This window comes from Bombus affinis, chromosome 1 (assembly GCF_024516045.1).
Source record: "Bombus affinis isolate iyBomAffi1 chromosome 1, iyBomAffi1.2, whole genome shotgun sequence".
Lineage (NCBI taxonomy): Eukaryota > Metazoa > Arthropoda > Insecta > Hymenoptera > Apidae > Bombus > Bombus affinis.
The window spans coordinates 12245474-12259733 of NC_066344.1; the positions used below are offsets into that span (position 1 = coordinate 12245474).

Genomic DNA, 14260 nt, shown 5'->3' on the forward strand with positions numbered 1-14260 from the left:
TTTAAAATTTTCTTTCCTAAATAACATTTCCTAAATTGAGAAAGGCGTAGTCTGTCGTAAAGATGATAACACACGTGTATAAGGAAAAACTTCGATAGTGTGATTATTCGCCTTATGTTTTAAATCATTCAGATAATGTTGTTATCTTTGTTATTAAGAACCGTGTATTTCAATGTAAATGTTAAGACACGTGAAATGCGTTGCTTCGTCAGACGAAAAAACACGTAGGAGAACAAAGTTCTCTCAAAGTGTCGTTATGGTGCGTGATAAGACGAAAAGAATGCGTTTCACCGGAAGTAGGCTTATAAGGTATATAGTTGCGGATTTTTATGCAAATTTATATTATCCTGAATATAACTAAAGAAAAGGAACGTATGGAACGTTCTTAAAGGGAAAGTAAATATTAAAACGAGCACTACACTTTGGATATTTTATATATCGTTTACATATTATATGTATTCTGTGAATTTGTCTACGTCATATATTTTTTATAAATGCATAAACATCTACTATTTATTTATAATCATTTTGTTCTTCGAATTTTATATTCCGATATGATCTTTTTCCATTGAAAAACTATTTCACTGATGAATCATTGAAGAAGAATTGATTAGAGTTTACACTTAAGGGACACTGTCCTCTGTCTCGTGATATATGTACTGAATATGATCAAGATGAAAACAGTCGACCAAATTATGGATATTAGTTAGTAAATAGTGTCATCGATTGCTATTGCTAACTTCCTCAACAAAGACACCTGCAACACGTCGGGTAAAGTTAGCCGAATTCCGAATAACTCGATTACGATTGTCTCAGGCTGAATTACAACTACAAAACACTGACTATCCTCGACGAGAAGAGAGGGTCTGTTACTAGGTCTGTTCCTAGGTTTCTTCAATTAGCCTCTGTACTTGCCGTCAAGTTCGCCACCGAGCGGAACTTTCGAAAGTTTCGTTGTTCTTAAAGCGACTCGACTTCTCTGTTCCCGATTCTATTGTCATCGCAGATCAACTCGAATTTCCATCATAAGAGAAACAACGTACGGCTAACAATTTTTAACGATGGAAACCCTTAAAAAAGTACGGTCCGCAAGTAATAAACTTGCGGCGTAAAACACGAGAAGCATATTACCGCTTATCGTCGTTTCACGTTGGAACAGTTTTTGATAAAAGCCAAACCTGATTTAGGTCTCAATTATCCCCTCAGTGAAATCTTGTATTTTCAAATTCAGTTCCATGCGATACATCGTCTTTGTGATCTTATCATTTGATAGAGTATTTAAAAAAAAAAAAAAACAGTCTGAATTTCAATATAATCGAAAACCACGTAACTCAAGCTCTACATCTGTCGAATTTAACACCATTTCCACGCACGTAAATTGAGAAAGGAATAAAGAAAAAAGGAAGCAAGAGGAAAGACACAAGTACTGTTCACGTAACTCAGGCGGATTTAGCATTCAAGAAAGAGCGTACAGTACCTTCTGTTCCTGTGAACGAGAAAAAATTGATTCGTACTGTCAGTTGCTGTCCGTGGCTCGTACATAAAATCAAGCTACGAAGCGTTAGTTCTCGCTGGGCTGGAAGCGCACGTTATAATCCACGGGAACGCCATTGTCGGTCGTTCTTCAATTTCGATTCAGCCGGCGGATCGCCGATAGTTCGTGACTAGACGCCTTAAAATGCTAGCCAGTTGCGGCGGCGCTTTGCTCTCCGGCATTCGCGACACGCTCCTCGATACTGCTTAATTATTTATCTTCTCGATCGAGTATTTCTTCAACCGTATAATTTGGGGGTCGACGGTACTTCGAAACGCGGCTCGAAGTGCTTCGAACGCCTTCTGCTGGAAGCTCGATTCGAACTGGGCGTATTCTCGTAGTACAGATGCCTCGACAACGTTGCCAACAAACGTTCGCGTTTCCGACATAATTTCTCTCTCGTAATTTATACCGTCGTGCTCACCTTTCTTGCTTGTATCCGTAAATTTCTACGGAGATTGTAAATTTCCGCCCTTGCTTTTTCGCACGATGAAATCTTTTACGGCAAAGAATCGCGGCATATCCGCGTGCTTCCATTTTTCCACGGTCTAGAGTGGTTTTAGCGATCAAAAGCTTCGTTTCGACGAAGTCGCGGTTGTCTTTCAACAACGCGGCTTTAATTCACTTCTGCTTTAATTTATCTCCGCAATTTATGAGACTTTGTTTAACGCCGTATACACGTTCCTATCTATCCGCGGTGGCCTATTTTTCCATGGCAAATAACGCCGGTTACGAGCTCCGAGCAAAGTCTGCTTAATCGCAAATTTAATTGATGGTTCGTTTGTTTCCCCGTTTACGTTCGCTGTGGATTTCGTCGTGATCTCGCGAGCACACCGTGCATTCGCCACCGTCTTAAATCGTTTATTTACCCTCGGGCAGCGAGCCACCCTTGTATAGTTTCAACTCGCACAGATTCCTTCCTCGCCTCCTCAGGGGCCAAGATCTTGGGAGACTCTGACTTCTCTTTCGTTTGTTTACCTTCTCCTCAGTCATCGCTTCTGGCGGCTAGTTCTCGTACGCAGCTCCTCCTTAACCTCCCCTTAAACGACGACATTGCGTTGTCGCGTCTATAGCTATCGCTTCACGACAGAAACCTTCGAAACGCGAAAACCCTACAGGTTAAGGGTAACATCATCCCTTTTGTCGCTTATGACCCGACTAAATTCGATTATTTCGCTAAGATTTCCTCGCCACTGCTCTTCATTCCCCTATTGAAACTGTACACCATACGCTAGGCATCCTTTTAAGAATTTTTTTTTCAAACACAGTGTGCTGCATGTGTTGCATGCTTTTCTAGTCTATTGATAACGAGCTGACAAATTTTCGACTTTTTATTTATATGTTGCACGGTATGTGGTTATGTAAGGGTATGTTAATGGGAAGTAAGTTTTAAGGTAATTAAGGCAATTTGGTAGTCCATTTAACATTTACATTTCATAGACAAATTGTGTCGTCGATGATCCTCTGCATTTTTCGTTTTGGAATTTTTCACCTAGGTTGTGTGAAAAATATGTTTGTCTATGAAGATAAACAAGTCTGTCCCATAGCTTGTTAAATATTTTTAATACTCTGTTGAACTTCGTAAAGAATAATTCTCATCTAATGATAAAGTAAGAATCCGCCATCGTCTTCAAAATTTGATATTATCCTCCTCGTGCACGAAGCAATTTAACGTTCTAGAATCCATACCGAAGAGGCCACAATTAATTGAACGATATAGAGACGATTACGGCGGCAGAGTTTAAGAGCCGTTCATAATTCGACCGCTCCTCTTTGTGTTGGCAACTAGGTGCAGAAATAGCCGACGTTATCCCTGTTCCATCTTTTGAGTCAGCGTGCGAAATGGCACGAATTTTAAGAGCGGTCTTAGTCATTCATCGAGCGTAGAGAAATGCACGGGTGTCCTCGTGTATCTCTCGACTTACGCAGGGAACTGCTAGGAAGAGTTTTCCCTCCTTTTGGTGGCCCCGTTCTTCTCTTTATTTCGGAGAACGTCCCAGCTGTTCCCGTGCGATGCACCGAGCCTGACGTCACCGATGCACCCGTGAAGACACTCCGAGTCAACCATCATACATTACGGGGAATCGTGTTTATAAACTTCCAACTTTCTTTGGTTTTTTTCCTCGAGTAGAAGTGATGAAATTTTAATGACATCAACGGAATAATGGCGTGGACATTAGAATTCAGCAACAGAATAGATTTTAGTATTCTTAGCGAAACGTAATTGAGAAGATCTCTAAAAAAAGGAAGGACCTATAGGTGTTATTGGTAGTCTTGTTGATATTATTATAGGCCTCTATCGTCGATTATGATTTTAAGTATTTGCATTAAATAGTACATTTTAACTCTTAAAATTATCGCCCCTTTGGTTTCATAATTAATTAAGTTGTAAATTTATTGAATTTTTTATAGTGATAAACGACAAACGCTATTTTATGAAAAATAACAATGGACTAATTATGATTCTCAGCAAAGTGTATTTTTTAATCAAATAGTTGAGTTATTGTGGAATTTTTATTTATTTGGCAAATAGGAAAAGAACAAAGTACTCTAATAGCTATTATAATTGCAAAATGCAAATATGGTTAACATTTTCCAATGCTATTCCGTTTTATTAACCAGCTAAAGAACTTCCTTTTTAATAAACTCGTAATAGTTCGTTTATTTTGTGTAATTTTTTCAAGATTCTACCAACATTGAAAATTCGAATTTGAAACTCTAGTGTCTTCGGAGAGTTTCATAATCAATTTAGGATTTTATTTCATTACTTTTGAGAGTAGATGATAGCATGAAATCATCATAATGCGGTAACATCGAGGATTCCAGGGCATCCAAGGGAGATGAAATGGATAAAACGAATCACGATAAAACGGTTTACACGAGTAGTGGCTTGCGGTGCACACGGTGCTTATAATGCGAAGATTGCAGTAATAAGCGAAACAGAAGGTAATTCGACGGTTCCGTTTCGAGTTCATTTCTTAATGGAGTGACGGGTCAGGAGTGGTCAGCAGGAAGTAATTGCAGTCGCATCGCCGCACCCTGTCCTCGATCATTTCTCGTCACGCGATCGGCTTCATCTTTCACGTAAAGTGTAATGTCAGTATGATTTCATGCAGGTTCGTTCACTTGATCTGAATTTCTTCCGCTTTGCGTTTCGCTTTCCATGAAAGAAAATCAAACATAGCCGCGATACTTCCCTGGAGCCTAAAGTCTTGCAATCAGATTCTTGAAACTCTAAACAAGATTTTTGCGTGACGTATTTTCTTAGATTTCATTTCTCTCGGAAGATCGTCAATCCTTTGAATGGTATTTGCGTTATTCATAATGGACGTAATTAAGAGACATTTATATGCTGTTATGTTTAAACATACATGTTGAAATATTTATCAAGAATAATACTTAGCTCCGATTTAAGACAACTCCTTATTTGAATAAAATTATAACGCTTTTATATCATAGGAAAAATTAGAAGTAGAATAAAAAGAGTCACGACAGTCCATTTCAAACATATCTATAAAGTTTCTTAATATAAAGGCACGAGATAAAAATCGAAATCGCAGGAGAAGCGACAGTAAAACAATTCAACTTCTTCGAAACTATCCTTTTACCAACATCAAAACTGCTGCATTATATAAAGACCCAACTACTTAATTCTAGTACATATTTGTCTTAATCCATCCACAAACTTCCTCTATTTATTTAAATATGTATTTCTCACTCAAACACCATGTCCGCGAGTTTCCACGAAGTAGAAGTAGCGTCCCACTACTTCACAGTAACACACGTACTCCTCTAATCAGGCTTCACAATCGAGAAACAAGTTTCGAGTAGTAATTTCAAGCAACTTCCAGACACACTAGCCGCATTGTTCTCGCGGCAGATTCTCTGACACCGTTCCCATTCCTTCGCTTGTTTCGCGTCCCGGTTTGCCCGGTCTAATTAACATTTGCGTGGGCGTTAATCCGCGCAACGAGCGTGTCGACGCGCGACAACTCGTTTCTACAAGACGTCCGATCGACGCGAGCCTTTTCTACCTGACCTCCGCCGATGCACGAGTTCAAGGTGAGCCTTACACAGTGGAAAATTGTGACGGAGAATTGCGTTAGAAATCGACGACGCGACGAGAAAAACAGATGGCGGATTTGTGTTACAACGATTTAACCGTGTCGCAAGAGACGAGATCGCGAGCGTGTGGATTAAAAGCAGAGACAGAGGAGCGACTATGTGAATCATCGGTTCACTGGTGAACACATGGAACATAGTAGCTGCGATCCTTCCAGTTGCTGTCTCAGAACCGAGGAAAACTCGGGATACTTGTTGCGACATTTTGTGGTTTCGATGTTATGCGTCAAATTGTAGAATTTAAATGGGAAACGATGTAGGGGCTAGAATAATTTATTTTAACCTTCAAGATTCTTTTTAATTTCTAAGATAATTTATTTTCATTTCCAGGCATCTCTATAAGTTTGAGAAAGTAAAAGACGATCTTTTTAGAAGAAAAGAATGTGAATTTTATGCTGAAGATAGACGTAAATCTTAAATGTAAAATGATAATTTACGTATAGCTTTTTAAAGCTAGGTACTGGAAAGCAGAGTTTAAAGTCGTAGATATCTTATTTATATCATACTTTTGCTTCTTTATTCTAAATATTAACAATGATTTCTTAAGTCGAATCAGGATAAGAGGGAAGTAATATTTTTAATGAACGAGTAGGAAGTGAAACATCGAAGTTTAAGTCTTCGTTAAAATGTTTTAAAGCAGCATTTGACGTGGTTTTCCACAAAGAAAGGCTGAAGCCTAGGGCTCGATGAGAATTTTTAGTGCAACCAGATGGCCGCGTGATTTACCAGAGCCGTGACAGAACAACAATTATTTAATTATCTGCTGCGCGGGCTTTCCATGGAAGAATATCGTATTTCTTTCCGGTAAGCCACGAAACGCATTACAATGAATCAAGACGTCGCTAGGAGAAATCACTTGGGCTGCTTACTCTCCAATGGATGTTGTGATATCTCGCGAACCAAAATATCCTCAGATAACGAATTTAGCTGCGCCACGAAGGTAAAAGGGGCAGGCCTTCCTCCGAAACTTACAGAGAAACGAAATGCGAGGATACGTACCGAGAATAGCGCGACGAGAAAGATAAACAAATTGTCGGAAATTCCGATCCGAAAAAGAGGAAGTTCCACCGTGAAAGTAGCAGAAATCGCATAATCTTCGAACGAAACCGCGATCAATCGAATGTGCAATTATCTTCCACAGATTTTCATGATCTTTCAGTAAATTCACAATTAACTCATATATACGCAATCAGAATTATCTATCAAACGTATATAAGTAAGTTTGGAGTTTTAATATTTCAAATTTCTATATAAATCTCGAAATATACATGTCCAACGGATAAAAACATGTTATCGCTAGAAAATAAAAAATTGCTAAAAGAAACATTGAAATATGTTACAGCTACACAAGGAGTAATCGTGACGAAGTTAGATCTGACCACAGATTGACGATCGTTAGAATTTTTTCTCGAGTTTTTCACTATAGGCAGAACGCAAGATACGAGGGTATTAAGGGATTACAGGAATCGTCTGCCGGAGGCTTAGCCGGTGAACTGACGCGACACCTCGATTTTCTCGTTCGAGGCTTACTAAATACAGACGCGAAGACTCCTCGAAAACAGCTTTGCTTTCCAACAGGTACAATGAATCCTCCTAAGGTTCACAGTAGTAGGTCTTGGTCTTTTGTGAGACGAACTGAACCGTCCCTTTCTTTAGAAATTCCGTAGTCTGCCTCTCTCTGTCAGTCGAAAAAAATGGGGTTCTACGTGTCTGTCTGATTCAACGTCACCCCTTACTCCAGACCCGATCTCAGCGTTATCGTTCCGTCGATAGACACTATACCGTTTCGTCGACGTGTTGCATTGGGGCTGCCACCACATTTTCTCATGTAAATTTCAAGTTCTGCTGCGGCTTATATCGTGTTCAAACGTCGGTCCAGAAGGGATTTCCTAGAGTCGACGTTTGCGCGGTCCAAACGACGTGAGAAAGCGTTCTGAAACCTTTTCCAAACTGTTACCAGATAGCTTTCCACCCCTTTCATAGTCTCTCCGTTTATTTCCTTTTTTCCTTTTTTTGCAAAGATAAACTCTACAACGATTGGAATATAAATCACGGACGTTGCACACGTACGGGGAATCCGAGGAAAAATGAGATACAACCAAGCCAACCGACAGACGTACTCCATTTTTCCGGCCATTTGGAAACATTAGGAAAAAAAACCTTCCGCTTGTGTCCTATTTTGAGTTTGTACAGCATGAATTTTTCTTACACGACTTGTTACGAGTAGAAGGATTGACGACAGATATTTGTTTTTTTCTATTGCCTTTTTCCACGTTGATGCTTCCGAGGAAATCGATGTTCTCTGGCGGTAATTGCTCGTACACGCGACTCGTTCAGTACACAATTCAAAGAGAAGTGGGGAACCAGCGGAATTATTGCTTAGCATGGCGTTCGAACATTTCATTAAACTGGCGCGCTGACAAACGTGCAGATAGCGGGGAACAGCCAGGAAGCCGACGTCAGCGGAAGTACTTTTAAAGGTAACTCGTCGTGGGCCAACAATTTCGCTCCCCACCGTCTCTCTCTTTCTCTTTCGCTGAGAACGTGATTAGTATGTCACCGAAAACGCAAGCTTCGCGTGCATGTCTGCGTGCTTAATGATGACGAACAAGCTAATTCAATCAACGTTCACCGGTCTCGTCGCTATCACCCAGTCGATTCATTTTCGTTTATGCTCGCAGTTCGAAGAAACAAATTTACATGCGTCTCGATGAACGCACGAAGCTACTATGAAATACACTTTTTGACGATAAAGTCACTTGAAACGTGCCTCGTGGACGAGCAATTAGAGAACGAGGAGGAAACAATTGGTTCGTTCCGTTGTTTAACAAGGAACCAGGGGCAATTCGATTTCTTGCGCTGTACGAGCACATTCGAATTTCCAGACCGGTTCTTGCGTTTCATTTCATCATCGTTGGTTCAAAGGGAGCAGAACGTCGTTAGCAAACCTTTTCGACACGTAAATGGCAATCCACAGAACGGCACATCGATCGTCGCCATTTCGTTATATAATACAAATCTGACTATGGAAAAAAGATGGGTACAGAGATACGCAACCTTGCACGCATAACCAATGATGTAGATATTTCTAGTAATCGTACGTGTTACAGTCGCGTGATTCATTTTTCACACGGACTCAACCCGCAGAACCATTTCCGTCTCATTATCGATTCACCTCGCGTTCGACGAACCAAGAACTCGTTCACGCTACGTCTAACATCGATATAATATTTCCGAGGACTTCAAACATGTTGTATCGGATACAATTGCATAGCATTTTCTGTTCTGAAAAGTTTGATACGACATATGACTTTTACCTTTGATAAAATGACATTTTGAAAATGACGCGATATCCATTTGGCTGACAGAATGAAAAATATACCTTAATTATAGGTAATTGAATTTCATACACAGAAGACGAATAGTATTGAAAATTTCAAAAGAGAATGAGAGTACAGTGTTTAATTAATAATCGCGACATTAATTCGTCAGTGATTCCAGGCCGTCGAGTTTCTCCTGTTCTCTCTCGTATTTTTTCTTTCTTTTTCCTTTCGTAGTTGCTACGACCAGTTAGCCTGGTAATTCAGTCTGATAGAAATTCACTTGTTGATTTTAAAACGCGACAGGGCTAAAGGACTTCCGTTTCATTATGGAGATTTTTAACTATCTGATTATTATTCATCGCTGCCCGAGTCGTAACACGTAAATTATTCCGAGAAATTATTCCCGGGGGTCTATTAAAATCCCTCTGCCTAACTCCCTCAGCCATTCGTCGCCTCTCTTTTTATCGTTACGAAATTACGAAGGCAGAATCCCATCGAGAAGATGATATTTGCAATTACATAAATTTTATGACGGTTGAAATTGAACTCTTCTGTTCCCATTACGTGGAAAACTTGGCTATCTATAGTACCAATAAAAATGGAAATATTGTCAACCTCACTTTGACATAGCTAATTACAGGTCATCTGAATTTCACTGCTAGTTTTTCGCAAATACCGATCATCCATCGCTCGATAAATTCTCAATTTTCCTCGCGCGTATGAAATGAGAACGAAGACAATGAATTTTGGAAGACGTATGAAATGAGACGTTTCGAAGTGCAACTACCTTTACTCACAGAGCTCTCTATACGTACAGTCCACTCGCAGGTTGTGTGTATATTTATCAGATATGTATCATCAGTCAGCTCTCGACTACGATTCATAGCAAAACATGATTTATATCCAGGATACACCTACCTACGATAACTCACGACATTCACCCGCATTGTAACCCAAGTCCCACCTCTCTCGACTCAGGTATAAATTTTCTAAACAACCCTTGTAATATCGAGAATTTACAAAGCCCCTTTACAGCCTTCGGAAACTGGCACAAAGATTAAAATACCTCTCTCCATCGTTAACGCGTCAACCAAGAGGATCGACATACTATAATAACCAATTTTATTTCCCTTTTCTGTTATTAGGACGTGGAGTTACTGGAGGGAACCATTCCATCGGATGCGATGGAGGTGGAGGTCTCTCACTGTAGGGAGTTGAGGATCCAATCGGGTGCTTTCGCGGATGGCGCACCTTTGAAACGAGTCCACGTATCGGGGATCTATAGTCTGGTGGCTAAGAGGCAAGCCTTTCAGAATCTGAGCGCCCCGAACACGCATCTCGAAGTGTCCGAATGCAACAGCGTGATCCTAGAGAGCCACGCGTTCAGGAATTCGCGAGGGACGCTCAGCGTTTCGATATCGAGATGTAGGAACGTTGGAATCAGACCGAATGCCTTCTCCAGGCTGCTCTGGATCACGATTAGGGAGGTGCCCACTCTGGAACTGTCCAGCAACGCGTTCAAACTCGAAGCTTCTCAACACGGCAGACATGGACCAGCGACCAAGGTCAAGTCTACACTGATCAAATTCTTACATTAAAAAGTAGAAAGGTGACGATATTCTTTAGAATTCACTTTGGGATTTACATGATCATTTACACGTCTTTCTTCCGTGATAAATTCGTGGAAGTGATTATACGTTTTTTGAAAGATCGAATATTATTTATGTTTCTAGGCAATGAAATTGAAAATTTATAAAAGTGGAGTCAATCAGTTTGGCTTCTGTGAGGCTCGTATATATTTAGAATTCCACCATTCTTTATCCGACAAAATTTTCACGGTGAATTTTGTGTCGTTTAATTTTAATTTTGATTTTAATTTGACGTTATACTAACAAAATGTGATATTGCTTTTTTACCTATGTTGAATATCTGAATTGAAAATCTTAATAGAAGTTTTGGTACACGTCAACAAATAAAAGAATTATGCATTATAAAATAATAGAATTCAAACTTCTCCGACACAATTCATTTTAATGGCTCTTATATTTCTCATTCGTTTCGACGTAACATAAATCCATCGCGATAAACGGAATACATACGCGAAATACGTTTGGCTAGAAATTGGCGATATTCCAACAGGCTAGCCGCCACAGTTTTCGACGAATTCGCTATAATCTCGATTTCTAATTCGGCTAGTGCAGATTATGTTCCAAACCGTGAGAATCATGGAGTTGCCGACAGCGGTATTCCCATCGGCGGTTGCAGAGGTTCGGATGGATGATATCTGGACAAAGGTGATCCGCAAGAATGCCTTCTGCGCGATGACGATTTTCAGTGTGACCATCAGCAACGCGACTATCTTAGAGATCGAGACCGGAGCGTTCAGCGACAGAGCGTTAATCCAAAGCCTAGAGTTCGTCGACGTTAGATTGAAGAGCATAGAGAGGGGAGCCTTCCGGGCTGGCCACGACAACCTCACGATACAATATTCAAGGTAGATCCGCTCGTTTCCCTTTGTCTCGCTTACTGTTTGATCAGGCGTGTTTGTATTCTTCCTCGCGATTGTTAAGCCGTTACTCTGTTGTGCGTTACAGTTAACGAACGCTCAGATCTTTCCAAACGTTAGAAACGTAAAAATAATGTACTACGTACTGCGTAATGTACGCAATGTCGTTAAATTTTCTTTTTTTAGTAGTGAAAACGCAACGTAATTACGTGTTACGCTATTATATCGTAATATAATTTCCTCCACCTTGAATATTTATCCCATTCGGTAATGTCTCGTGTTTGCTTTGTTTCAAAGTTGACAAGCAAAATTAATTACGCCATAATTTAGTGGAGAGATTAATATCTGTAACTCGAAGCGAGATAATTCCATTTTCCATTCGTGAAAACACGCGAACGTAGTTAAAAACTTTACGTTGAAACTTTTGGAGATAAAGTTTCTGTAATGTGCAAAGTTCAAGACAAAGTTTCCTCTCGCGTTTGCAGGTTGTCCGAAGTAGAGACCGGCGCCATCGACATATCCGCTGCCACGGTCAGCTTCAACAATAACGAGTTCTTAAACCTGCACCAAGGCGCGATCGTGCTGCACCAATGGAATCACATAGCCATCGACTACAATCTCTTCATCGATCTGGAAACCGACGCGATCATGGCAGAGGTGGACGCGACATCGGCACCCAACTTCGAGTTCTCCTTTACGGGGAATCACATAGAGAAGGCGAGACCTGGTTCCTTGAAATTCGCGGCAATCTCGCAACGAGTGAATTCTGCCAGAGTCGGTAATAATTACTTCAAGGAGAAGTGCAGATGTGGCCTGGACAGTTGGACACGTGAAGTGACGGGGAAGAACAGCTCTGTATCCTGGATGATGGATTCGAGCTTCTGTGTAGTTGACCAGCTTCTCGACAAGTGCTTCAATCTCCCTCAGGGCTATATGTCCATGAGCAATTTTACAAAAATTATCTGTCGTCCTGGCAGTCATATCATCTGTGAGAAGCCATCTGCTAAGCCAGAGCCAAGCGTCAGTCCACCAAGCGTTGGTCCACACGTGTATCCAAGGCACAAGGGTTACTTCGACGTGGAGATGAGCGACTCTGAGCAATTGCAACGCGAGAAGAGGATTATTGTAGTGATCTGTGTGGTGGCTGTATTCATCGTGTTGGTGGTCATCTTAGCTTCCGGAATTCTGTATATGCGCCGTAGCGGCGTGTGCCCAAAGTTAACTTCCGGTCATCTGATAAACTTTGCCAGCTGGTTGTCACCCAGCAGTGGAATGACCGCTGCTACTTCTGCCAGGTCGATATCCAGGTTAAGCGTGCACGAATACGCGGGACTTCAGCCGGAGACACGGATTCTGGAGGTTGAGACTCAAGCAGAGCCAGCGGAAGAAGACGAAGAAGATGCCGAAGGATTGTATCCTTATACCGAGAACAAAGCGACGCAAACGTTACCCGAGGAGTTAACGGAGGAGTACCTGAGGGATCTCAGAGAACGACTGAACGATCCTGACAACTACAATCAGGCAAGGGACATGATAGAACACCTGTACGATCTGATTAAAGTGGAAGAGAGCTGCAACAATAACAACGACAGACAACCATCGGGCAGGGAGGAGAACGCGTACGATGTGATTCAGCCGAGACAAAGGAGACTCAGAGGTGCAGCAAAACCTTCCGTTAGTGTCGGTACTAAAGCACCGTCTTTGGAGAAATTATTGCCCAGTGGAATACAACCTAGACCACCTCTGACGGAATACACGGAGCCACGAGATCAGAGGCCTAACGAACAGAATCACTTGTACGCCGAATTACCTGGTGACGAGACGGTTCCCAGTACCAGTAGACTATCTCAACCTATCCTGGCGACTTTGGCTGGAAGAGCGCCGCAACCATTGCCGCCAGACGTCGTAAACGACCACCTAATCAATGATCACTCGAACCAAGCATTCGGTAGCTCGAAGACTGAAAACCACAGGCCTCCAGACAGTCCTAAGTTCGAAGCTCCTAGAAATCAGGGCAGACCCATGAGTTTTTTAAAGGCTCTCGGCGAAAGTATTCTCGGCGGATCGAAAACCAGCAACAACAAAAGGCCCAATTCTCTGCTCTGTGAATACGCCGAACCGTCCGATGCGACTGCCCATCTATACTCGGAACTGCCCGAACCTCAAACGTCGACTCCAGCGAGCAAGATGGCCAACAGACCGCTACCCACCAAACCCGACCAAGATTCCGTGAACATGGCGAGGGCATAACGAACGCCCATCGTCGATTGTCTGTGATAAGTGTGCGAGAGTGGCAAGACTACTACGAAGTGAATCGTGCTCTCTCGTTCTTTTTTTTCCTAATAATCGTTCGTCGAACAACGATGATTTTCGTGCCTGGTGACCGAACGTGTTAGTAGAGTTTCGTCGAAGAGGAACAGTGCCAGATATGTAAGAATCGAACACTTTTTATGATTTTTATGATACTAGTTTAAGAAGCTTTTGTATAAAAAAAAGAAAGAAAGAAAAATAGGGAAATTCATAGAAAGGATGAACATTGTTCGGTTTCGTTGTAACTTTTCTTTTGTTTGTATGGAAGAAATAGTTAATTGGACGAGCGATGAAAGACGAGTTTTATTTAACGACTGGCCCCGAGACGCGAATGTATCATAGATTTATATATATATATATATATTTGCTTCGTCAGGTATTATTAAAAAAGTATTCCACATTCCTCCTCTGTCTTTCATTCGACCCGGTGCGGCCAATTACGCTCTCCTCTTCGATCCGCCTTCC

General features: G+C 41.3%; 2 protein-coding genes across 10 annotated transcripts in view; one reads left to right on the forward strand and one right to left on the reverse strand.

Annotated features, from left to right (window-relative positions):
- LOC126921165 (uncharacterized) overlaps positions 1-14198 on the forward strand; it is a 36850-nt gene extending 22652 nt beyond the window's left edge. For both annotated transcript variants that reach the window (XM_050732482.1, XM_050732473.1), the window contains exons 2-4: positions 10125-10544; positions 11181-11473; positions 11971-14198. In XM_050732482.1, the coding sequence (XP_050588439.1) occupies positions 10164-10544; positions 11181-11473; positions 11971-13735 (2439 nt within the window). In that variant the 5' untranslated portion in view covers positions 10125-10163 and the 3' untranslated portion in view covers positions 13736-14198. The remainder of the gene's footprint in view (positions 1-10124; positions 10545-11180; positions 11474-11970) is intronic.
- Positions 1-14260, reverse strand: part of LOC126921060 (E3 ubiquitin-protein ligase MYCBP2) — a 260246-nt gene that overhangs the window by 24788 nt on the left and 221198 nt on the right. The window lies entirely within an intron of this gene.